Raw genomic sequence first — 25,384 nt, 5'->3', positions numbered from 1 at the left:
CAACTCAGCGTAGCGTTCAAGGGCGTAGACACGAGGCAAGCCCGGTGTCGGGCTCTCATGTAAATTTAGTCTCCACCCGCAAATCATCGTTGACCTCCGCGTACACGGTGGCTGTCCGCTGTGCGTTTAAATTCAAAACACGTACGCCGTGAACTGGAGCTTTCATCTGCTCATTGCCGTCACTATTGGCTACCACCGAGGGTGCAAATATGCCGGCACACGCTTGCATCGCCCGGGGTCCACGGACGGAAATTATTTCCTTCTCATGGTCGGGCTCCCTCCGACGGTGTTGCTGTGATCACGTGACTCGCCGCGGTAGCCCAGTCGCTGTGGCGTTACGCTGCTGAGCTCGAGGTTCAGGGGTCGATTCCCGAGCGTGGTGGCCGTATTTCGATGGGGACGGAATGCAAAGATGCTCGTGTGCTAAGGTTTGCGTCCACGGTAAAGAGCCCCAGGTGGCCAGAATTAATCCGGAGTCCCCCGCTACGACGTGCCCCACAATCAGACCGTGGTTTTGGCACGTAAAACCCCCAAACCAAACTAATCTTCACGTAGGTGAGAAACGCCCGCCAGCATCTCCTTCTCGTATACTGTCATCATGATGTACATAGACAGCGGCCGATGTGAGGCGCAAGTTGAGAACTTCTGTGAGCGCACGCGCGTGGGTAGGCTGTGCAGCTGCTATCATATGTTTACCATACCCTATACCTCTGTCGTTCCTCCAAATTTTTTCCCCAATGTCGAATAACAGGTTAGAGTGCCATCACTCAGGGCGTCCTCTCCACCTTTCCCTCATTAAAGCTTCTTTCCCTTCGTGCTTGTGAACGACTAGTTCACTTCGAGGAAGACACATTATGAAAGGGAATAAATACCCGTCTTGAAGCACGAAGTTACAAATGAAACGCATGCGGGTTTCTCAGAAAGAAATCTTCGCCGTTGCAGAAAAATTAATCCTGGTCCGGGATAAGAATCCAGGACCACCACCTTTCCGGGGCGATTGCGCTACCATCCGAGCTAACCAGGAGGCTAGCCGATCGCAGAGCGAGCACGAATTTATTTTGCACGAACTTTCTCCAGCTTTCCTCCACTATGGCAGAATTTGCCATATTCAGTGTCCCCTGCAGTGCTCCGGGTTGTCCATCAATTCGCCCTCGCTCTGCGATCTGCTAGCCTTCTGGTTAGCTCAGATAGTAGAGCGACCACCCCGGGAAGACGTTGGTCACGGGCTCGAATCCCGGACCAGGACGAATTTTTCTTCAACTGCGAAGCTTGCTTTCTGAGATACCCGTACCGGGTTTCCTTTGTAGCTTCGTTCTGCAAGACGGGTGGACATCACTTTTTCACTTTCATGAGCTTTCCTCCACCTTGCGGTCTTCCTGAGAACTGATTTGCCAAATGCACACTATAATTCTTGAAAGTACCAAACACATTGCTCATGTGGCCGAACCTAGTTGTCGCCGGGCCGCGGATTGACCACCTTGATCATTGCTTCGACGCTCAGACAGGCAGTGCTCCTTGTTCTCTTGAGTTTCGGTTGTCCAAGCTTGCTATACGTGATCGAACCTCGCAACGAGGCCTGGAGTGGTGCCACTCACGGAGTGGCATCAAGAATTTCGACATATAAGACTGCATGTGTAGCGCAACTGTACCCAACATAGCGCGCTCGCTTCGGGCTTTGTGGTTGCTGAATAAAATGCCGACCACAATGATGTGACACGGGAGGGACCATAGTAGACTCTTAATGTGTCATCTTAACAATTAGATGACGCAAGACGGCAAATAGCAGCGTCATGGGCTCATCGTCTTGCCCTCGCATTGCATTGGCGCATGTAAATGGTCACAATCCCATTTCGATGGGTTGAATGAAGCGTCGGGGCATTTTCGTGACGATTTCGGTTTTGCGCGCAGTGTTCGTATAGTTGCCAAAACCATAAAATTTCATATAGCTCTATGATCGATATAGTGCCATAGTTTAATAACGTAGTAAGGAACGTAAGCCAACTGGCAATCCGTGTCAGCCTGAAATTCTGTGACGTCACGACTGGGGCAATGTAAGGCTACCGCTGGTCTTATGAAATGAAGGGTACGTACGGCAGTGGTAATATTACTAGAATGCGGAGTGATGATCGGAACATGTACAGGTATTTTCCGTTTTGTGTTGGTTTCATGCGCTCTCCAAACAACCTTCTCCTTAAGTATGCGTTCAAGAGGACAGAGACCACGGATGTGCCAGCGTCAGCTTCGAAGGCAGTTGGCCGTATTCTGTCGTTTTCAGCACCGTTCCAAGAAAAGCTTCGACGCTTGGGCCAACGGTGTAGATATAGCAGCTGCATCAGCTGACCGAACAGGCCGGGATCCTGATTCCTGCGTCAGATTTACCACCTTCAGCTGATAAACGAAGTATACTTCTCTCAAGACGTATGGAGATGGTTGCCACGTGCAAAACGGAGTGTCCGAGTTGTGCGCATAAAGCGTCTTAAACTAGCCCCCATCATGACACCAGCAAAATGCAAAATGTGAAGGTAGAGTCTTGAGAGAAATGCAGTAGGGCTGCAAACGGCTGCTGTTCACAGGTGGCCCACCACAGCCAGTATTCACAAAAAGCTCTTATACTATATGATTGTTCCTAAGAGAAAACTCCAGTCATTCATGGCACTGGACATATTATTAGTGAAGGCGATCGACCAGCCAATAACAAAGAACATCTACGAATGAAAAGCTTTGTAAAAAAAAAGTGTATACCAAGTTTGCTGTCATGATCATTAAGTCTCATTATAAGAATACATCAAGGATTAAGTTAAGAAGTAAGCGTTAAAGCACCATAAAGACCACTGCCGCAACTTTGGAAAGAATGCCTTTCTACACTACATATATTTGCCTCATATACAACCTCTGATATTGCTCACAACCAGGGTCGGCGGCGCATATGCAAGCATTATTTTTGCTCGATCATGGCCTGATGACCCCGGTCATAACGTGAGCGCAACTCCGATGTCCGCTGGCGAAGCTCGAAAAGCAATATCATGTGGAATAGAATCGTTACATCGTTACATTATTCCTTACCCAGAACTCCTGCACGTTGATGTGGCACTCAAGTAATGCTAACTCGATGCTTTCAAGACAGGAGAAAATGGCGACTATAACGATCATGCGTATACCATCCCTCTCTTTCGTGGTTCTGAGCGACGTACTAATTCGACGTGCGCTCGCCGCCTGCTTAAGTTCTGCGAAACGCACAACGAGAAACGTCGAAAACACCTGGCGCGAGCCCTCGTGTGCAGCACGTGATCAGACGACACGTGGTCGCCGAATAAGGCATCATCACCATCATCATCATAATTTGCAGGAAGGCTAGGAATAAACTATGTATTCGCTGGCATCACGAAGCCGCGGCGGGCCGCGTATCAGCCGGCTCTGGTCGGTCGAACACATTTCATATTGCGAGTGTTTGTTACCAAGGGTATCAGCGCATCAAGTCGGCGTGTTCTATTCTTCAAAACGGACTGCATTTCTTTTCCCGCTGCGATCATGGTGCATGACGCGTTTGACCAGCGATAACGTGTTATTCGTGATTTACGCTTACTATACGCACTCGTTACATACATTAAGCAACGAAATTTCGCAGCAAGGGAGGCCGTTTGCCCGTATGCACGAAATAAGTAGTGTATACTTAAGTAGCTGACGACTTGCCTTTTTACAATATCTGTGGTAAACGAGCTATGGCTAAGCCAAGGACAGAAGTGAGCTGAAGAGGTATATACACGGCTATACTTCTACACCACGGAAGGAGGCGCGATCATTTGATGTATTTACCGGCTTCACGTGATCAACCTCTGACTTCAAAAGATCGCGAGCTGAAGCCGTGAATTAACAGGCCAATATTGAATGAGTGGACACATTTAAGATCCGATGACAGCCAAAAGTTTGAGAAGCCCTGCTACAGCTCAAAGCTATGCACGACTCGGGTGCTCTTCGTAGGCAAGAACGGATCGCAAGAAGGAACACCGGCCTATCACCATAGCGAGCGACATGATAAAGCAAAAGTACCGAGCAATGACAGACAGTCGCTCTGCACAAACTCGGTGTTCAAGAACAATGTACGAATCAACTCCGCGGATGAATTCTTTTGAAAGAAGAAAAACTTTGCAAAACCCGGTCCCTGCATGCGTAGCGCTGTCATCAGCGGCTTGAGCATCGGTTGAATAAGACAAGAAAGCGACTCACACGTACAGCTACCCAGCGCGAGATTCGGAGTTTCACCAGAGCAGCGGTGCGGACGACGCGGCGTGTCCGGCCGAACTGACTGACCACGCGTCTCCACGGGCAACTAGCGCGGCCGCTCAATCACAAAGCCACGCCGCCAGGCCACCGACACGGGCGGCACCGTCGGAATGAAGCATAGCGTAAAAGAAAGAGGTGGAAACCGGCGTGCCTCGACCGTCGAGCCGGGTGGACTGAACTTTATACTCTTTATCTTTTTCTTCATCATTACTTTTTCAGCCTGTTCCAAATTTCGATTAAGTTTCTATTAGTGCAGCAAACGAGCATGCGCGCATCGCTTCCCATGCACGTTCACGACTTACGAAGTAGCGGCTTTGTTCCAGATGATTCTGAGCCACGACGATGAACGAGACGTGTCAAATAAATAATCGCTTTGTTTTTCATTCTTTAGCAATTCTTCATTGCCTCGGACGCCCATACGCCGCAGTATACGTCATCAGCGCAGGGCGTGAGAAATGGATAAGGAATGAAAAAAAAGAAAAGGAAAATGAGATGGCTCTTTTCAAAATATGGAACTATAGTTGCGGTTATTATAAGCGGATTTAGGCTTTCGCCATTAAAAAAAGACTGTGTGTGGGTTTGGGGGGAAGGGGAGGCCGAGGGCGCATTGAATAACGTCGGAAATATTTTCTCCGCGTTTTCGGCTGCCCCCTTTACACGCGTTCAGCAGGAGTGATTACCCAGAAAGACACATGCCTGCGTAGGTCACGCACATTTGCTTCTATATAAACCATACATTGATTCCAGCTGCCTCGTCCCCCAAAAGACCGTCCGCTCATACTTGCAGCCTCCATGCAGGCAGCTCCATGCAGCTTGGAACGGAACATTTTATCGATTTTAATTTGGCGATAACTACAGGAATGCGAGTTGAGAACTTGGGACGTGACTCGAAAAGGTGCGCGAGGTTTCCCGCGTTCAAGAAGGTATCACGTACGGTACCTTTTAGTTTCGATGCGAGACGTATTGACACTCACAGCAATCTATAACCTCCACCAAGTGGTCCTTTGAACTGGTCCATCGTGCACAGTGCTCTGCCATACACCTTGCTTACCTGGAGCAAATGCTGCAACACCAGCTGTAGACATTCGCACGCGTATAACCGCTTTCAGCACGCGATCATCTACCGTGCGTTTTAAACGGGAAAGCGGGACGGGTACGTATTCTGCCGTGGCCTCCGAGATAGGGCGGCGTAAGAATGCTTTCCGGAGAAAGCCCCTGGGCCGATATTATTGCAACTTGTTCCATTTGAGAGAGAAAGTTAAATTATAGTGATTAAAGCAGAATTTTGACTTAAGGCCTGAATTGTTTTACAAAAATTGCCGAAAGTCGGTAAGTTTGTAAAAAGAAATGTTTATAGAAGCTCGAAGTTTACAAATCTGTAACTGTGCACCTAAAACAAATATCAAAGTTCTGTAAAATGTATCCGTTACACCACCCACAGTGGACAAATTCTGTATATTAAATTATATCTTACGTGAATTTGTTAAGTTTAATATGGTTTTGCAAAAGTCCTACTCACATATCAGTGGTGTATTTAAGAGCCACGTATAATACAACAATTTTGTCCACTTTAGATGTACTATTAGATGCAATTGACAGGATTGTGATATCATTTTTTGCTGAGGGACATAGTTGTAAACTTGATAGTTCCGCATGCTGAAAATGAGCAATTTTCAACAATTTTTATTAAACAATTGACAGGCTAAAGCAGAAATCCGCTACCAACAGTCACTACATTTTAACCTTTAGTTTTAAATGCCAAAAATCTCAAATTTGGATCAATGATTGACGAGAAGAACTATCTCTCCTTTCCAATGTGTTCATATAGGAGCTCCCGCGCTAAAGATTCTTAAAACGAGTCGCTGAGGCATAATCTCAGCGCTCTCAATTAAGGGACAAAGCCGTTAGTTCACGTTGACACACCAGACGTTTAATGTACACGGACAAATAACCTTCTACACAATATAATTAACATTTAACGTCTAAACACGACATTTAACACTTAGAACAATAGCAAAAGACAATACTTAATCGGCAGATGCACTAGTGCAAATGGGAACATACAATAGAGTCAAAGCACGATAGTTCACAGTTGCATGACGAGCAAGGCGAGATGCGGCGCTGATCTCAGCAAAATCTACAAGAGATGGGGTTGAGCGGCGATCGAGTCGGCGATGGCTGGAGCGCACTTCTTCGGCTGGCCGAAAGGATGAAGCGGCATGCAGGGGAACGGGTCGTCCTGGCCAGTGTTAAGGCCTGTTTACGCTCGAGCAGCCCATCATCGCAAGCCGCACCTCACGCGTGCGGTCGCGCGAAAAATTGCACGTATCCAGCACTTGCGCACAAATTACCGTTTACACTATGTACACAGTGCATACCTTACACATTGTAAACCGAAATTTGTGCACAAGTGTTTGATACGTCCAATATTTCGCGCGACCGCACGCGTGCGGCGATGGGCGGCTCGAGCGTAAACAGGCCCTTACGGTTCACTGTGCGCGGTGATGAAGGAAACGGGTACCAAGTGCCCGAGACACAACGTGCCTGATTGTAATGCTCGTCATCATGAAAAAAAAAAAAACTTGTCCGTTGAGTGTGTGCCACGGGATGACGCACCAGTGCAAACTGTTATCCTTTGCCCTACGTTCACCCCCTGTACGCCAGGAGTGTTTCTCTCCGAATACCTCTGTGTGCGTTGATCAGTGTGTTGACCCGACGTGACCTACGCTCCCCACCATTCAAAAACCACTCGCTACACCAGTGAGTGGTTTTTCTCCGTTTTCCTCTGTGTGCGCTTACCTGTGTGCTGACAAGGCCCTCTACCAGGGAACAAGAGATAATGAGGTTGCCCGGCTGGTCGAGGGTATAAGGAGGCCAGTGAGACGCCAAAACACATCTTCTCTGCCTTTGCATGCAGGAGCAGGCACGCCGAACGTTTCTGTACTTTTTTTTTTTGTCTTGGAGCGCACTGCTCATCCGCACCGATGTATTAAACTTCTGTTATTTGTTTTTACATCATTTCTTCTTCCCTACCGGGCCTTCTCCGATGGTCAATCTGGTTCGAGCTCCAAGCAGACGCTGTTGAAGGTCGCCGAAACACTGTCCCCGTAACAACTTATACCAGCCCGTATCAACTGGTGGCAGCCCCGTTACGTCTCAACACCTCCAAGGGTGTTAATTGAACGTTTGCCACATGTCAAACCACCGCAGCTCCTAACCAGACGTCAGCGCGGCGTGGACAACGACTAAAAGCGCTCACCCCACCATTACCTGGAAACCGGAGAAAAGGATGAAAGAGAGGGAACCCCGTCAACAAATGGATAAGCGAAGTTAATTAGACAAGTCAAATCACCACCCATCCCTCGGCACTTATCCAGCCGTCCAGACAGTGTGTAAACCGGCTGTTGCAAGGTTCCACGAAGGGACCTCAGCCGCCCTTCACCTTGCAGACTGAGAAAAGAACGGGGTGGGCAACGACGAACAAACCAGGTGTCGCCGGATTTCGTCCACAAATTCCAAACCAGTTTTTTCGGAGTTACTGCGGCTTATGAATAGCATGGGCGTGGTATCGAAACGGAGTCGACGATGACATTGACAATCATCGTCAATGGCTTTGGCATATTTGTTTCTCTTACCAACGGTGCCACTCGGTTTGGCGCACTTTACTCATCGCAAGGACTGCAGTCCGATGGGCATACCTCTCGCTCGGCTCTATTGGTGTTGCGCTTTTACTACAGCAATAATTAGAAAGACGTGGCCTGTGCAGACATCAAAACTATGAAACAGTCATGGATGGGTGGGACGAACGAGTTCTGCAGATCCAAATAAAAATATAAATTAATCATTTGCTATACTTACACCTCAGTAAATGAACATTTTTGTTGCACGGCGGACGGACAGGAAAGTGACTAAATCTATTTGTACTAATCCAGCAGAGTGCCGTCATTGAGAGACCTATAAATTCATTAAGTGAAACACGTTCGGCAGAAGACTTGTCAAGGTTGATACACAGTCGAGACAGTTTCATTTATTTACAAGGACAAGCAACTGGACCACTTGTATCAGCGATGAACACCCTAAACCTCTTGTCCTCGAGCCGCAGCTTCATCTGCCATGCACGTCTGGAAAGCAGGAGAAAAAAGACATGTAATGAAAGCTGAGGATCGCTACACGGAAGGCTTGAACCAAACATCCAAGAAAACGTACTACGCGTACTAGCAAACGGTGTTTATAGATAACTTCAGGCAAATATAAAAAGCGTTTTTTTTTTACCCTCTACCTTGCTGTTCCTAAATCTGCACGAAAGTTATTTAAACCAACAGAAAATAAAAAATAAAGCGAAAGAATACTGCTCATGTTTCGCCTGTTCTTCTTTCCCTCGCTACGTGTTATCAACAGCATAAGAACAAGGGATATCTCAGACAGGAGACAAACTGAATTTGGTACACGATTCATTAACTGCTGCAGCTGTTGACTACACCATGCTTCGCGAACTGAAGGTCTGACCGTTTTAGTTAGTAAGTAAGTAGCTTAGTAGCGACAGTTTGGGGACGAAACGTTAGTTTTAAGATGCCGGTTGGAGCTCGTTTCAGCTTTACAATCTACTGGGTGATAATTTTTAAGTGTTATAGAATTTTAAAGATCGCCTGTTACATACAACAATTGCAGTCTTTGTGCTGGATTATTCAAAGAGGTGGACATTACCTGCACGAGAAATCGAACCACATGTTCAACTAATTAAAAATACTTAAATTAATTTTTGGAATAATTACTTTACTGCAAAAAAATGAAAAATGGTGGAATTTACTAATCGCAGCCGGTGAGGTTGCAAGGCTGATTGCAAGGCTGATGAGGTTGCGGTACACACGGCTTGGAATGGATTTTCTGAATGACACCAGTTTGGAGAGATATGCGCCATCAAACTCCTCGTAAAAAATGCACTGTTGTTCCACTTACCTTTTTAACAAAACGTTCTTTCATGCACTGAAGCACAAAAGTAAATGGAACGCCCCTGTATTTTGCCCAACACTTTGGGAAATATCTCGAAACTGGTGTTATCCTGGAAATTCATTTCAATTGGATACGTCTTGCAAACTCACCGGCTACAATTCGTAAATTGCAATATAGGTCATAAAGTAATTAATTAAGAAGTAGCTAATTAGTACATATTGATAATTAATTGAATATGCGTTTAGATTTATCATGCTGGTAACGTCTGAATCTTCGATTAATACAGCTCAGACAAGAATTATGCTGTCTGTCACAGGCGATTATTAACAATTCCGTAAAACTTAAACGTGGTCACTCCGTATATATATGTAGAGCGGTGCTGATGCAACAGGATCGAGGCCGATTACAGAGGCCCCGGGGTCAGCTGCGGTCATTCGCGCCATGGACTTGTTTCCCTTTGACGAAAGCTACGTGCGCATACCTGTATGCATTTGTTGTATTAGAAATATATCCAGGTACCTTACAGCTGTTAAATAGCCAAAATCAAATTTTCCTGTTAAGATGGCGACAGGCTGCCATAACGCCCTTAAAGGTGTGAGGATTCTATCGCCGTGGTGTGAGGGAAGGGGCCCAAATAGGACTGGCGGCTTTTGATAGTGGCGATATGTAGCCAGGACATATAAGGCGTTGAACGACGCGTCCGATCACGCTTGTGATTAGCGGGAGAGGGTCACTTCTACGTGGTGGGTTGAAGTCGTGGAGGGGGCAGAGCCGGCAGATCTGGTAGAATCGGAGCTGAAGGGACATCGCCCGTTTATTCAGCGGATGCAAGCGTGACGCTGTTCAGCGGCAAGGAATGATGATGATGTGTGGTGGTTTATGGCGCAAGGGCCAGGTTTGGCCAAAGAGCGCCATGACAAGTGCGGCAAGGAATCGCACATAGAAAAACGCTGACTTGGGAACGGTATGGCACACGTTGTAGATAGAGTGGCAGCGCAGGCTCAGGGCACTTCGTGTGCACTTTCCGTTGTCTCGTCTTTAATTGCGCTTGATACCCATTAGTCAACGGGCCTGTTCGTATGACGACGCAACACTCGACGACAGGCTAGGAATTCACAAGCTCGGCCTGAAAAAAAAAAAAGTGACCAACTATTTGTGTCTCTGCTCTCCGAAACATAGTTCACGAGAGACGCCGATGCTGCAAGTTCCCCTCCGTCGTGACGTCACAAGAAAAATGAGCGAGCGTAATTATTTGGAGCATTGATACAAATTCTTTGAGCTGGAAAGCAGTGTATCTGTAACTTCATTCTTAGACTGTAATATTCCGCAAAAAGGTAACGTAAAATACACTCACCATAAACGCCTCCCACTTGGCGCGGATGCCTTTTGAAATTTCCGGTGTGCGTGCGTACAAGTCCTGGGAGAAGGCAAAGGGCAATAGGTCAAAGGCCTCGGGCGTTGTCCTGTTCGCTAAGGGCAGCTCCAAGAGTGATAACGTTGAACTCCATTTAATTGTTGTCCGTTCAAATCGATTATTTAGGAACATTCCGGCGGGTAATATTCAGCGCTAAAGGAGTATTCCTGCCTTTTATTTTCGCCTCGAAGTGCATATCACAAGAATGCGGACTGTTTTAAGCAGTCTTAACCGACCAAGGCACACTTATGATCAGAATGTTAAACCGAACCCGAACCGAAAACCGTACCCGTACCGATATTCTTTGAACACGTCGAAACCCGTACGAAACCTGAACCAAAAGAGAAATATAATAATGGTTGTCAGTTAGACCCTAAGTGGCTCAACTATATAGAAAGGGCGACAACGAGTGCTCATTAGATTGGTAATTTTTCGAATAACTACTTCAGCCGGTGAACTTCACTAAAAGATTGTTGCGGCTCGCGAGTTGCATTGTGTGCGAGAATGGGGATAGACGATTGGCGTGTGCTGGTACATGTACGGCATGAATACAACAGTGAACACGGCTGGCATTATACGAAATCCTGACTGGGCGCTTACCACTGTCGTTGAAAAAAAAAAACAGGGTCTCTTAACGTCGCTCTTAAGAGGTGAACGGCGAAATCCTGCTCTTCCTCCTCTTATCATTCGCCTCATTAGTAAGCATTTTAGTCATTTGTAATCAAATATAGTCGTTACAAGTCAGTTCAGTCATTATTAGTCATTACTGGTCATTACCAAGCATTTTTAGTCATTTCTAATCAGTTGTAGTCGTTACAAGCTGTCGTTAGACATATTGGTCATTTAATAGTCATCACTAGTCATTACAAGTCATTTCAGTCATTATTAGTCATTACTGCTCACTAGTAAGCATTTTTAGTCATTTGTAATCAATTGTGGTCATTACAAGCCGTCGTTAGACATATTGGTCATTCCATAGTCATTCGTAGTCATTACAAATCATCAGTAGTCATTTTAGTCATTACTACTCATTACTAGATATTTCTAGTCATTTATAATCAGTTGTCGTCATTACAAGCCGTCGTTAAAGATATCGGTCATTTTGGAGTCATTAGTAGTCATTACAAGTCGCCGACACCTATGCGCCGGCACCTATGCTAACTGCTATGAAGCTTGTTTGAGGGCGCTGCTTTTTGATGCGGGCAACCGGTTGGCCACGTGATATTTTTCATAAGTTCGCGGGACGGAGTTCGAGCGCGAGTATAGTCGCTGTCACCAGATCACTTGTGGTGATACACGAAATGGATTGAAAAGTTTTGACATGATGCTCACCTGCGAAGTTGAAAGCGAAGATCGCTCTTCGTTACGATTGCTAAGTGTTGAACTGCAGAACTTAACAAGTCGTTCATTGCTCGTTAACAGTACTCTAGAGAAATGTCGGACATGACTATACAGCTATATATATATATATATATATATATATACTACACGAGTGGCGTACACACAAGGACGACGTTTGGCATGTGCAGGCGTTATGCACACCATGAATTGGCCTTGGGAGCGAATGTCTACTATTTGATGAAATTAGTAAAATGTATTAAAAAAATCACCTTCCCAAGAAAAGGGTATTACAATGACAACGCGTTATCCCATTCAGCAATGCTGATCCCTAAGTGCTGTCGAAGCAGGGAACTGTGTCAGCAAGACGCCCCTTGTCACATTCGTTCGCTTGCACATCATGCAATCTCCGCACAAAACACTTACCACGTAGTCAAGGAAGTCTAGTTCTTCTTTCTGTAAGAGAAAAAAATAAATAAAACATATTTAGACTTGCAACTAAAGGATGAAGCGAAGAAATTGAGTGACGCGAATTGCACGTGTTTACAGTTGGTGTAGAACAGGCACAAACAAAAGCAGTATGTAAAGCGCAAGGCGCTTCTTGTGGTCAATACATATCTGTCCAAACTTCATAGCAATACCAATCAACATAGCCGGAAGAATAGCCAAAGCGTGCGTGAACAGGCAACAATGGGTGCGACACGCAGCACCAACGCTGAACCACCCTTCTCGATTGCATAAGAACTGCAGCGTGTTGGGCGAAGAGTTCGTACGAGTGCACGGCTGGCCTAACAGATATATAGCGCAAAGAAAAAAAAAATATATTAAATAGAAACCGGACGAGGGAACAAGTGTACAAAGCGTTGTCGACATACCTACACATTATTGTGAATACTTATCAACGTAGCAAAACTTGACGGAGACACTAAACATTGTACTATTAGATTGTATGTTTTCACAATAGCTAAACGGCCACGTTTGATGTGAGAGCAAGCCGCCAGAAAAGACATGAAAGCAAAAGACGACCAACTGGCGACACCGGGCCGCAGTATACTCGCGCACCGACACATTGTGACGTCACGACATTCGGCAGCCTCTACTCGGGTCTGGAGTTAATTGTTTCGGCGGTTGAGAACCTATACTGCGCTGCATTCCGAAATAACCTAGCGCTAGATCTAGCTGCAGTGGTTCTGAGCACTATATACTCCTGCACGAAAATGGCCCATATTTGAGACAACACCACACGTATAGCTGGCGGCGCTGAGGTTCTGGCACAAGATTAAAAAAAGAAAAGCAAGAGTGAGAAATGCAGGTGTATGCAAAATCGAGAAACTCGTACATGAAAGACAGTGAAACTGTCAGGCTGCTTTTTTTACGCAGTTTGGAAGTCCTATAATGGACCGAATTCACAAAACTTTTCGTTCGTTTGTAAGTATTCCCTGCCATTAGCTCGGCACCTTCGCTAATGGTATGTTTACATCAGGATTGACTGAAATTTTGTCTTACGAACAAGTCTGTCGTAAGAGCTTTTTGTCGTTGTACCCGAGATTTTTTTTCTTTTTTTTTTTTCAGACGCTCTACTACATCCGCGCTGAAAATCTCGGGATTGAAGTGCTGCATGGATTTGCGTCAGCTCTTTATAGCGCTATTTAGAGGCTGTGATAAGAAACTTGGTCAATTACCAGCCCTGAATCCTTGCAGCTTGTCTTGAATAGCATATATACATTCCTTTATATGTTATGACCAATTTAGCCAAAGCGAAATTTCGTTGCGATTGGGCCTTTAGCAATCGACCATCTTTCCGCCAAATGGATGGAACTTGAATTTTGGAAGAATAATGTACCACTCTCAAAATACACTGTTGAGCTTTAGCGTCCCTTTAATATCATAGAGACGCGAAAATATTTCCTTGAAAGCTCGCGTGCAGAATAATAACTTGACGACGCGTGATAGTCTATGGTTGCCCTCTACTATATATAGTAAAACATTTCTGCGGCATAGTGTGTTAGTGTGTGTTGCGATCGTCCTTCGTTCGCCTCTATGTGAATGTGCCTGTTTTTGCGCCTGCCTTCTGTTACCCTTGCATTCATGTGCCCTTGCAAGTATAATGCATCATATTCAATTGAGTTTCAGCAGAAAGTCGAAATGCGCGCAGATAGGTATCCCTCTCACAGATAATGCATATTCTTTCGCGTGGAGAAACAGTAAATATACCTTTTTTGTTGTGTCCCTTGCTTCATCGAGCCGTTTCATGACGTCTTCTATCTGCAGAGAGAACAATGACCTAAATGTGTCGTCAGAAGCACGCGCGTGCGCAGTGGTATTCTTAAGGTAAGCAATCTCTTCCGGATTGCGCGTTGTGTTCACTAATTGAAAAAAAAAAAAGGGGAATGAAGAAAACAGTAGTATACAAAACTTTATTAAAAGTGATTCATTAAAAGTGACGCGCACACACGCGCGTAGTCCACAGTAATTTGATCAACCTATCTATGTTTTATAAGCTGGGTTGTATAAACTAATTAAAAAGAAATAAAAAAGAAAGACATGCTTAAACTACGCTTACGGTGCTAATTTCTTCCGGGGTCATGCCAACCTTCTGGAAACATTCTTTCTCTGAAACGGCCAATTTCAGCATTCGTTAGACACGCACGCAAATTATGGAGCAACAAGAAAAGAAAGTGGAATTTAAGTGTGAAACAGCGGTACGCCGAGGGGGAAAAGAAAGCGAGGGAAAAACGACATGCGTGTTATAAGAAAATGTCTACACTGAAAGAATAGCAGCGCACCTAGTTTTTGAAGGGCAGAACTGCTATAGGGAAATATAGCTGCGATCTCCTATTTTCTGTTCTAAAATATATTCACAGGGTTGCGCACACGAATATAATAACTTATAGTTCCCCAAACCCACCATCCTTCTCCATCTGGCCAGTCCGCTGGAACATGAACGATGGAACAGGACGCTAAAAAAAGAGGAATGTGCGAACAGCGAAAATTTGTGAAACAAAGTGAACACCTCATTTCTGAATTAAAAAATCGGACTCGTTCAATTTATTAGAATATAGGATCAGGACGGTATATACGGGGCCATATTATAGTGGAACGCGCGCAAAAAAAAAAAGAAAAGCAACAAAGAAAGGCTACATTCTCATGCCTCACGCAGAGTCATATCTTTCCTCGACTCTTTAAGTCAGCAGGGAATTGTGTATACATTTCCCTTTCGCTAATGCAATTTACAAGTTGCTCAGTTGAACGACTTGCTGAATGCGTGAATTTGCACAGATTATAGAGGCTGGCCGTCAATCATGCATTATTGTTTATTTGCCAGGCTGTTGTAGCTTTGTCCTGTATATTAATATTCAACCCTATAGGGTTGAATATTAATATACACCACGGATCCGGATCATGAGACGGAAATAATCAGAAGAATAAGAATGGTGGAACAAACTGGAATGGAATAAACATTGATGACAGACAACACGAGGGATGATAGACTGCAAGAAAAATTCAGGGGTTTTCATGTAAGCTTCCGCATGAAACCGAAAGCTAGCTCGCATTACTTTGTTTAGCAGATGGAGAAGAGTAACTAGACTTCAACCGTCGGTTGTTACGAAATATTTGGTTAGTTTCGAATATCTGGAACTATCGAATAGTTTCTCTTCGAATACGAATACGAATAGTTTGTAATTGTTTTCGATTCATATTCGGAACCTCGAATATTCGTTCACCGCTACTTTCTTTGGCTCCTTCGCCCGTTTTCGGGCGAAGGAGCCAAAGTGACGGTCGGACTTTCGGCACATATTTAAAGGCGCATATAAAACATTTAAGGCGAATAACTTAAAATTTTAAAGCTAATAACATTAAAGGTTATCACAAAAATTTCACGGAATCGTCAGTGTACCGGCAAACTTTTGCGCAGGGAAACAGACAGACAGAAGTAATGAGACGACAGACGAGTGCTTTCTTCTCTTTTGAGTTTTATGTTCTACAATTTGCCAGTATGTTGAGCCAACGGGGCCAAACAGCCACAGTTCGGAAGAATCACCAGTGGTTACGTGGCCGAAAAATTCTGTGTATCACGCGTGGCACAAGACGCCAATGTGCAGACTCAAAGAATTAAGGACCACACCCACATCTCGGGCCAGTTAAGCCTAACGGCCGCACTCGCTCACCGACTTGCGCCTGGAGGCTTTTGGTGGAGCCCGTTGGCTCGGAACCCGCAGCGAACGCAACGACCAGCAGAGCGACCGCGGGGCACAGCCTGAGCACGCCAGCCATGTTGCCGCGAACCCGGGACGTGTCGATGGCAGGAGCGGTTCTCGTTCCGAGCTTATGGCAACTCACCCACTACGGTGTATGATCCCATTAAAGGGGATCGGGCGTTAAAATTGGACTGGACGTACAATAACGTTAAAATCGATGGGGAGCGCTAAAACCTTAAAAGAAAAGAAAAAAGTGAGTAAGATAGTTGTAAAGAAATAAGTGGAAGTAGTTTTCATTCTTTTCCCTTGAATCATGGTGCTCTTCCCCACTACTGGAATATGGCCAAAAAGTCAGCGTTGGGAAGGCTAGTACGTGCATGCCTGTATTTTCATAGGCAGTAGGGGGTGGATGGAGGGTTGGGATAGACAATAGCTTAAAGAGAAGGAAGAAGGTGGATTGGTCGAGAAGTGAACATTGCAAGAGATAGTGTTTCTGCAGGGGCGTAGCCATAGGAGAAGTGCGAACCAAGCACGTGACACCCCCCCCCCCCTCCGCCCTCCCTTCGGAAATTTCTGTGTACCAGGGATACCTGTCGAAAAACGACGTGCAAAAACACACACCTACCCCGACCCTCTTCCCCGCTCAAGTGCGCGCCTCCCCCGTTTGCAGAGTGCACGTAGTGCCGGTAGCTTCGTATGCGCTCTGCTTTCGACGTTTCGTTCTCGTTGAAGCGAGAGATGCACGAAGGTCAATTAGCTTGCCGCTGCCGCGATTTCTCACTCCAGAATTTTGACATTGAGTGAGATGTGTTCATGTTTACCTGTGCGCGCGTGACAACGCTGCTGGGTAATTTAGTTAAAACACGTTGGCGGGCTAGTTGGTTTGAATCCATGATAGGATGTGTAAGCGCGACTGAAAAAGACGTAGAAAGAAGCAGACACACAAAGACAATGCTGTCTCCATGTGCCTATTTCTTTCTATGTCCTCGCTGAGTCACGCTTACGCATTGTATCATTGTTAATTTAGTTAGTAAGCGAATGTTTAAAAGTTATTACGGCCGATAAAACTACTATCCTTACTTCGTACAGCTATCTACTAATTTGCTATCGCACTCGACGCTTCGGCTTTCGGGCGAAACTGCGATTTTCTTTTTGTGTATGTGTGTGTGTCGCTGAAAATCCGGCGTCTCTACGAGCGAAAATTCTCGTATATACGTATATGCCATGCCTGGCTATATATGACATGCGGTATATGTGGGTTATATTGCCACACCATTCTATCACCAAAGTTGCTCATGCCTTGTCTCACATTCTTGACAAAGTTTTCCTCGGAATTTTGAGGATGACATCCCACAAACAAATGTCATGAAAGAATACACTTACAGCGCGTGCCTTTTATATTAAATCTTCCAAGACTGAAATAGTAAAATTGCGGAACAGTAACAGAAACCTGAAAATGATGTTTTTTTTTTTTTTTTTTTTTAGGCGTGGCTGTGCACTTGGTACCTCCGGCATCGGCCCACGCAAGAGGCCGCGTTTCTACCAGAAAGCTCGGCTTCGTGCATAGTGTTCGCTGCCAGCGTTTCCCGATAAACATTAGGGCTGCACGAACTGCAGTTGCCGGGAAGCGCGAGAAGCAGTCAGGGATATTTGAATGCTAGCGCCTTCCACTCTTAAAGGCGAATCTTAAGCGCCCTCCAAATTTTTTTGTATCACTGGTGAAATAAAGAAATGACACTGTTGTGGCTGGAGCTCATCGCTGTGTTCGCGTGCGTGTACGTGCGTGTGTGGGTGCGTGGCATGTCTGGCCGTCAGCAAGGCAAAACATTTCCGGCTTCTTCGTTAAGGCCAGCGTCTCTCCCCCCATCTCACTCTCTCTCTCTCTCTCTCTCTCTATGACACTTGATGACACACGCAGTGAATAAGTAAATAAGCCAATTTATTTACGAAAAGCTGGCACAAGTGCCCACTCGGAAGTGGTTGTCTTGCAGCAGGGGTGAAAGCATTATGACCTGGACGCCAGTTTAGCAGCTTCGCGACCAACGCATACCTGAAAAACGAGCAAGAAAGGTTAGTATGCCGTAACCGAAAAAGTCGGTGCTTGGGAGCAGGTGACGCTTTTCGACGTTTTTACTTCTTCTAATGCGTTCTATGCTAATCAAAACATATTATGTTGTTTATACACCATGGAGTTCGTCGACGTGGAAGCTTTTTCAGAAAACTGTGCAGTCTAACGCATACACTCACACCCTGCATGCAAACAGTGAGCAAAACGAGAACAAGGTGAACGACAAGTGGACCTGTATTCTTCAAGGAAAAGAAGAAAAGTGCACTTGTCGAAACGTTGGCTCCGGCTTTCGTCGTGTTCTTGTTTTGCTCATCGTTTTGAATTTCCATCTCCCCCCCCCCCCCCCCATCCCCTTGTTCTCTCTGCATACAGTGGTGAGTTATATACACACACAAGAGCGTTGGCTGTTTCGAAGTGCATATATATATATATTTGCACAATATATACAATAAGTATTCGCTTATTAATAACCCAGCGTGATGTGCAGCGTATCCATGCAAAACGGATGAGGATGACCTACTACAGCCATGAACACACGCAAATATATAAAATACTGACTGTAAATGCATTCCACTTGGACCGGATGCCGCGGGCAACTTCAGGGGTGGGCGCGTAGCGGTCCTGTGAGAGGCAAGAGAAGCGTATATAGTTAATCAGTGCGCTGGGCAGGTTTTAGGGACCGGTTAGACATCCGTCACTTTTCCGTTACTGAAGAACAGGTTCTCACGTTGTATCATTTGCGCAGAAGCTACACACATTCCCAAAGCTTGGCCATGCCGAATCGTGACCATTTCTCTTGACGTTTTCGACATTGAAAGGCCGCATAGGTTCTTGGACATTGCCCAGTAGTCTTCATATCTTGTGAAGGGAAGCATAGATATTTATATTTTCTTCAAGGCGCCCACCAATACGTCTGCATGGCTGTATTCTGCAATATCTTTCTCCATTGGGCCTGAGGCCACCTCCTACATAAGTAAAGCCGGTTTTGCTACTACTGAGCAATGTTTTTTCTGGCGGAGGGACGGCCTGTACTGCTAAGGATGCGTCGGCAACGCAGCATGCAGCAGCAGTCACAAGCAGGCAAGTGTGGTTCCTTCTCATGTACGCTGTGAACTGTTAAGTGCGGTTACAAGGCTTCGATGTCGCTAATCAGTTGTGTGGAAGATGCATGGAAGCAAGCAGAATGCCTCTCTAGCAATACTCTAGAACTGTATAATTATACCTAGACCAATCTCCAACGATATATAATGAACTAAGCGCACCCACTTCCAACTACCGGTTCTTTTAACTTGCGTAGTGCATCCGTAGTAAGCAGTTAGTCTTCGGTGGTCGATCATAATGATATACTCGCAAATTCATGTGAGCATATATGACAAGCGGCACAGCTCACTCTGGAAGCTTCCACAGTGGCGCTTCTTTTGTAAGATCGCCCTATATGGCAGAACAAGCCTGTATACAGCGTTGCTTATACACCCAATGCAACTATTTATTATACGCAAGGGGAGCGGGGGCATGAACTTTCTTTGTTAACCTCCGTAACCGTGCTAATTGTGTTATTTCCTTACTCCCAAAATCAACGAATAAGTGTTACGTTTTGAAATACGCGTATACATTAACATAATATGTCATAGGATCGAAAGGCCGAGTGCGGTTTTACTGTCGGAAACCTACTAAAGTTATATATAAATATAGCTGAAAGACAAGCCTTACTGGCGACTGTATCGGTATTTGAGTAAATACACCTTAAGAAATACAAATTTATTTCGACGTTATGTTTTTCAACGAGTAATTTATATATACAGGGTGTTTCAGCGTAGACTTTCACATTTTTTTTTAATGGCTGTGCAGATAGCACAATTCTAGTCTAAGAGCTGGTCTACCCGAAGAGGCAGACATGCGCAAAAATTTAAATGCATAATCGACTAATTCACATAGTTCACGAACTACGTTTTTAACTAATTCCCTTATGGCAAATTTTGCAATTTACGAATTATAGCGGGTGAGACTGCAAGGCATATCCACTTGAAAGAAATCGTGTGGATGACACCATTTACGGCATATGCGCCATAAAAGTTGCGGCAAAAAATGCACTGTCCTTCCACTTACTTTCTTAACAAAATGCCGTTTTATGCATTGAAGCACAAAAGTAAATGGAAAGCCAATGAATTTCTCCGCAAAGTTCGGGAATTAATACCTCGAAGCCGGTGTCATCCTGATAATTCGTTCCAAGTGGATCCGCCTTGCAAACTCCACGGCTAGAATTTGTAAATTGCAATATGGGCCATAAGGCCCATATTATTAAAACGCAATTAGTGAATTTTTAATTAGTCGATTATGAAATTGAAATTTTTGTACCTGTCCGCCTCTTCGAGTAGACCAGCTTATGGACTAGAATTGCGCTATCTGGCACAGGCGATCTTTTAAAAAAAGCTTTTGAAAGTGTTTGCTGAACCACCCTGTATATGAAAGTGCAACAGCGAAGCGCGGCTCACCGTCCAAACCCTCCGCGACTTAGAAGTGTGACGTTAAATGAAGTTGCCGTCGAACCCCTCTGTTTCTACGAGATTATTATGATGATTCAACAAAACATTGTATGGTACATATTGCAGGCATACTTCCAAGACTATTGATGTTAGTTCGGTTAGCCTAAACATGTTACTGCATAATATACTCACAATGTACTCCAGGAAGTCAAGCTGCTGGTTCTGAAAAATGGATGCAAGCAAAAAAAAAAAAAGTAATTATATTACCAGAATGCACATAAAATAAACAGGTAATGCAAATCTAAATTAATTCAATTCCCCGTGGGAATATGCTGGGTCCCACAAGGAAACGAAACAAACCGCGATGCATCTCAAGGCCGGTTTGATAAAACGCTCGATACTACGCCATCTTAGTCCGTGCGAAAAAGCTGAAAGTTGTGCGAGCAGTGAAGTGAACTGATTCTTCAATAAGATGTTTTGACCATTAGCGGGTAAATTTCCATCGTTCTGTCCGACAAAGCGGATGCGAAGATCAGGGTTTACATTTTTTGCTTTGTTTATTTAAAGAAAGACGTGGAGGCCCTCGCCATGTGTCAAATTGTAGTAGTGGCTTAGCGAGCGTATCTTCTATGAGCGAATGTCTTTAACTGTCTGTCTGATCTGTCAGTAGCTTGGCAGCTCTTATATCTCCATCTTTTTGAGTAGCCCTCGTTCCTGTGTGGAGCGTGTACGGCTGATACAGTGTATACGTGAAAGGAATATAGAAACATCTAGTGTAGTAATTCTGACCTTGAGACGTCAATCTCAAAAGTGAAAGGAATGCTCACCACGTTGTGCGATCCCACTTCTTCCGTGGCTCGCTTGCGGACATCCACTACCTGCAAGGTAAGAATGTGCTTCATTTGCCATGACTTTACACAGTGGCCTGCGTAATGATTGGACGGAAGGACGGACTGACGGAAGGACTGACGGACGGAAGGACTGACGGAAGGACTGACGGACGGAAGGACTGACGGAAGGACTGACGGACGGACGGACGGACGGACGGATAGATAGATAGATAGATAGATAGATAGACAGACAGATAGATAGATAGATAGATAGATAGATAGATAGATAGATAGATAGATAGATAGATAGATAGATAGATAGATAGATAGATAGATAGATAGATAGATAGATAGATAGATAGATAGATAGATAGATTTTTTTTTGGGGGGGGGGGGTAGCAGTCGTGCAATGATGTACTGGTACGAACAAGCTCTACGTTGCATGCATTTTACTAGAGCGCGGCCACAAAATCCTCACGATAAAATAAATTGGCAATGTTAACCAATTTGTTGACACAGACGCTGTCGATTCATTATTTCTTTTGAAAGCTCTGATTGTCAATCGTACTAGTGTAGTGGAATTATATGTAACCTCGCGGACATCTGTAAAGGCAGCTATGAAGCTATATAACGTCTTAATTCAACAGCACCTCGTACTGGCTAGACTAGCTTCAAGAACAGGTACTGTATACGGCACACAAGGACACGGTGCTCTACAACCGACCGACCGACCTACCGACCAAACACAGACAGACAACGTTTTCCGGCTATATTGTACTTACTGTCGATGTCTCTTCTGCAGTCAACTGAGCTTCTTGAAAACATGCTTGTTCTGAAACATGAATTAGGCGCTGTGTTAGAACAATAACGTAAAAAAAATAGAAGATACAAATTACGGGGCTCCGTGACAGAAACGCGGAAATAAAATGGCGTCTTGAGAAGTGTTCCTAGAAGTGGCGTGTGGTCTGGGATATTCTGGTAGAATGCGGCCGGTTCCTGAGCGAAGTTAATCGCCTACCAGTATAGATCGACTAAAACAGTGAAGGTTGAGACAAAACGTTACGCATCCGCAAATGCTATTCCTAACACAACACAAGCTATCGCAAGCATGCATTAGGACGCATTGAAGCGAGTAGAAAAATAGAAAAGGAGCCTTCGTTATATAAGACACCGCCTAGGAGTTGAGGTTGATCTGAAAGGCGGACGAGCTACAGCAAATTAATTGAACGCAATGAAATTACAGAGTGAGATGAGAACCGTACAACAGAACTGTCGTCAAAGCGAACCCTGCTGTTCTTATTATTTTTGACAGATACGACGCGCCTCCCCTTTTTTTGGACATTTACGCAAACGAACAAGGTCGCAGATCTGCGGCCGCGTTTGAGGAGAGGGGTGGGGCGGAGATAGGGTGCAGTAATGCACGGGTAGATAAATTGAGGCGCAGGTAAAGAGAAGCCCAGGTAGTGAAAATCCTGAGCGCTTCACAAACGGCTTCTTTCACAAGACAGAGTGCGTATGCTTTCGGGACGTCGAACAGCGTATAATATAATTACGGCGTAATTACTCACCGATTTGTTCGAATCGCCTCGCGATGTCGCCGGGTCCCTGTGCGGGGGGAGCGCTCTCTTCCTCTACGTAACAAGGAGCGGCGCATGCGCCGACCAGCAGAGCGACCGCGGAGCACAGTGCGATCGCGCCAACCATGTTGCCGAGGGTGACTGTCCGGACGAGGAACGGCGGGACTCCCCGAGTGATGACAACGCTTGCTGTGCAATCGCCGCTTAGCCACCTCGCGTCGGTTTATATAAGTGTCGAAGGGCAGCGTCGACCACTTGTCACCACTCATGCTCCACCTCACCTAATCCGTGCAGCTCAGTGGTATCTACGAGTCCGACCAACACCGCCTAGAAAGGTGGTGTTGGTCCGACAACTTCGAGTGTGTATAAGGCTCAGCCGTTGTCAGCAGTTAATGTAGCTCCAGTGCGCGGATCCAGTTGACAGAAATGATTACAGACGTATAGACAGCGCGCAATGGGATGGATTTCTTTCGTTCATTCTAAGAAGCGCAGCCGCAGTTCTCTTTCCCGATTCGCTGAAAGCTAGGAACTGCATAAGGGTTATGCTGCCCTGCACGGAACTGGTGAATACACCCCCGTAACCTCGGTGCTTATCAATATGCCACGTGCGCAAAACACGCACGCGCTGTTGCTTTTCCAAAGCTTGCCCATGTCTGACTCGTCCGGCACGGGGCAAAACCCACGTATATCTCCTTGCAGGTGTTTCGCCTTCTGATATACGTGTACGTCAGTGGCGTAGCCAGAAATTTGGTTCGCAGGGGGGGGGGGGGGGCTCATGTTGCAGCTCGGCCTCCTCCTTACCGAATTTGTCGAGGGATCAAATAGATTAATAATACCTGCATTAGCATTGCCAAAGATGCCGCAAACGAATTCTTGAGCGCTACGCACTGGCAAGACAAGTAAAATATGTAGTTTTTCATAAAAGAATATACCCTTATATCTCAGAAATTGTGCCCAAAATAACTGATATCAATGCTTTCATGTTTTCTGTCTATTTAATAAGTAAAGAAAATATCACACGAATCGGTTCGAAAGCAGCAAAGCAATCCATACCGCCGATACGAAAAATGTAAAGGTCATGAAATGAACAACTTGAGGACAAATATTTTAATGAAACTTTGTCATTCAAGAACCCTGTTAACATTTTTGTACATATGCGACGATCAGGGAAATATTGCAATGACGCTGCCCTCTGTTACAATGTATTGCACAGGAGCATACTGTCACCGGTCGTGTATTGTGAGTAATTGCACCGAAATTATAGTCGCAACAGAGCGCACATAATATAAAAAGGAGGAGTTCTGCAAAATATACGAGGGCGAGTCAAATTAAAGTGAGCCAGTGCGAATATATGACAAACGGGGTACTTTATTTAAAAGTAGTCTCCATGAGCATTTAGACATCTGTCCCACTGACTAACGAGTCCTGTGATTCCCGTCTCATAAAACTCCTTGGGTTGCTGCTTCAAAATGTCTGTAACTGACTCTTTCACGTCATCGTCCGACACGAATCTGGTTCACTTGAGCTCACAAGGGTTGCAATGTGGGCTTGTTGGTAATGCATCTTCAAGGGGAGTATGGTAGCGCGATTCAGTTCACTTGAGCTGTTTTTTAACATGCTCGAAAACGTGGAAGTCGCAAGGAGACAGGTCTGGGCTATATGGCGGATGTTGCAGCGTTTCCCACTTGAACTTTGCTAGTTTTGTATTAACCACATCAGCGACGTGGGGACGGGCATTGACGTGGAGCAAGATGACCTCATTCCTCAATTTTCCATGTCGTTTGTTCTTGATTGCGATACGCAGCCGATCCGGCGTTTCCCAATATTGGAAACGATTTATAGTATCTCCAGGTTTAGCAATTTCGCTCAACAATGGCCCCTGACGATAGAAAAATACACCTTTCCGGCAGAAATGATGGCCTTTGCTCCTTTGGGGGGTGATGAATTCAAATGTTTCCACTGTAAGCTTTGCCGTCTTGTTTCACACTCGTAGTAGTGACACCATGGTTCGTCCCTGGTCACAAGTGCAGACAAGAAGTCGTTACCCTCATTGTGATACCAGATCAGATGAGTCAAGGCAGCGCCGAACTTCTACGTGTTCTGGTGGTGGTTCAAAATCTTGGGCATCCATTGCGCACACAAGAGCCGATAACCGAGAGGTTCATGAATTATGGTGTGACCCGAACCGTGACTGATGTTCACACACCGTGCCAATTCATCGACGCTCATCCACCGCTCTTGTGT

General features: G+C 45.3%; 3 protein-coding genes across 3 annotated transcripts in view; 1 reads left to right on the top strand and 2 right to left on the bottom strand.

Annotated features, from left to right (window-relative positions):
- LOC126518738 (uncharacterized) overlaps nucleotides 1-17,923 on the top strand; it is a 72,798-nt gene extending 54,875 nt beyond the window's left edge. The window contains exon 7 of the mRNA XM_072287087.1: nucleotides 17,668-17,923. The gene's annotated coding sequence lies outside the window, so the exon portion shown is untranslated. The remainder of the gene's footprint in view (nucleotides 1-17,667) is intronic.
- Nucleotides 8,086-16,592, bottom strand: LOC129382002 (uncharacterized). The gene is made up of 6 exons (XM_055065327.2): nucleotides 16,153-16,592; nucleotides 14,547-14,596; nucleotides 14,198-14,248; nucleotides 12,410-12,439; nucleotides 10,586-10,648; nucleotides 8,086-8,402 (listed from the first exon to the last, which is right to left on the bottom strand). Exons 1-6 carry the CDS (start codon nucleotides 16,256-16,258, stop codon nucleotides 8,358-8,360), a joined length of 345 nt encoding a protein of 114 aa, XP_054921302.1. The 5' UTR covers nucleotides 16,259-16,592; the 3' UTR covers nucleotides 8,086-8,357.
- A 177-nt stretch (nucleotides 17,924-18,100) lies between the features above and the next one.
- Nucleotides 18,101-23,450, bottom strand: LOC126518713 (uncharacterized). The gene is made up of 6 exons (XM_050168479.3): nucleotides 23,132-23,450; nucleotides 22,346-22,395; nucleotides 21,561-21,611; nucleotides 20,926-20,955; nucleotides 18,809-18,871; nucleotides 18,101-18,232 (listed from the first exon to the last, which is right to left on the bottom strand). The coding sequence occupies exons 1-6, from the start codon at nucleotides 23,265-23,267 to the stop codon at nucleotides 18,188-18,190; spliced, it is 375 nt and encodes a 124-aa protein (XP_050024436.2). The 5' UTR covers nucleotides 23,268-23,450; the 3' UTR covers nucleotides 18,101-18,187.
- Nucleotides 23,451-25,384: the final 1,934 nt, after the last annotated feature.

This window comes from Dermacentor andersoni, chromosome 3, assembly GCF_023375885.2.
Source record: "Dermacentor andersoni chromosome 3, qqDerAnde1_hic_scaffold, whole genome shotgun sequence".
NCBI classification, from domain to species: Eukaryota; Metazoa; Arthropoda; class Arachnida; order Ixodida; family Ixodidae; genus Dermacentor; species Dermacentor andersoni.
This window is presented reverse-complemented; position numbering and strand designations above follow the sequence as displayed.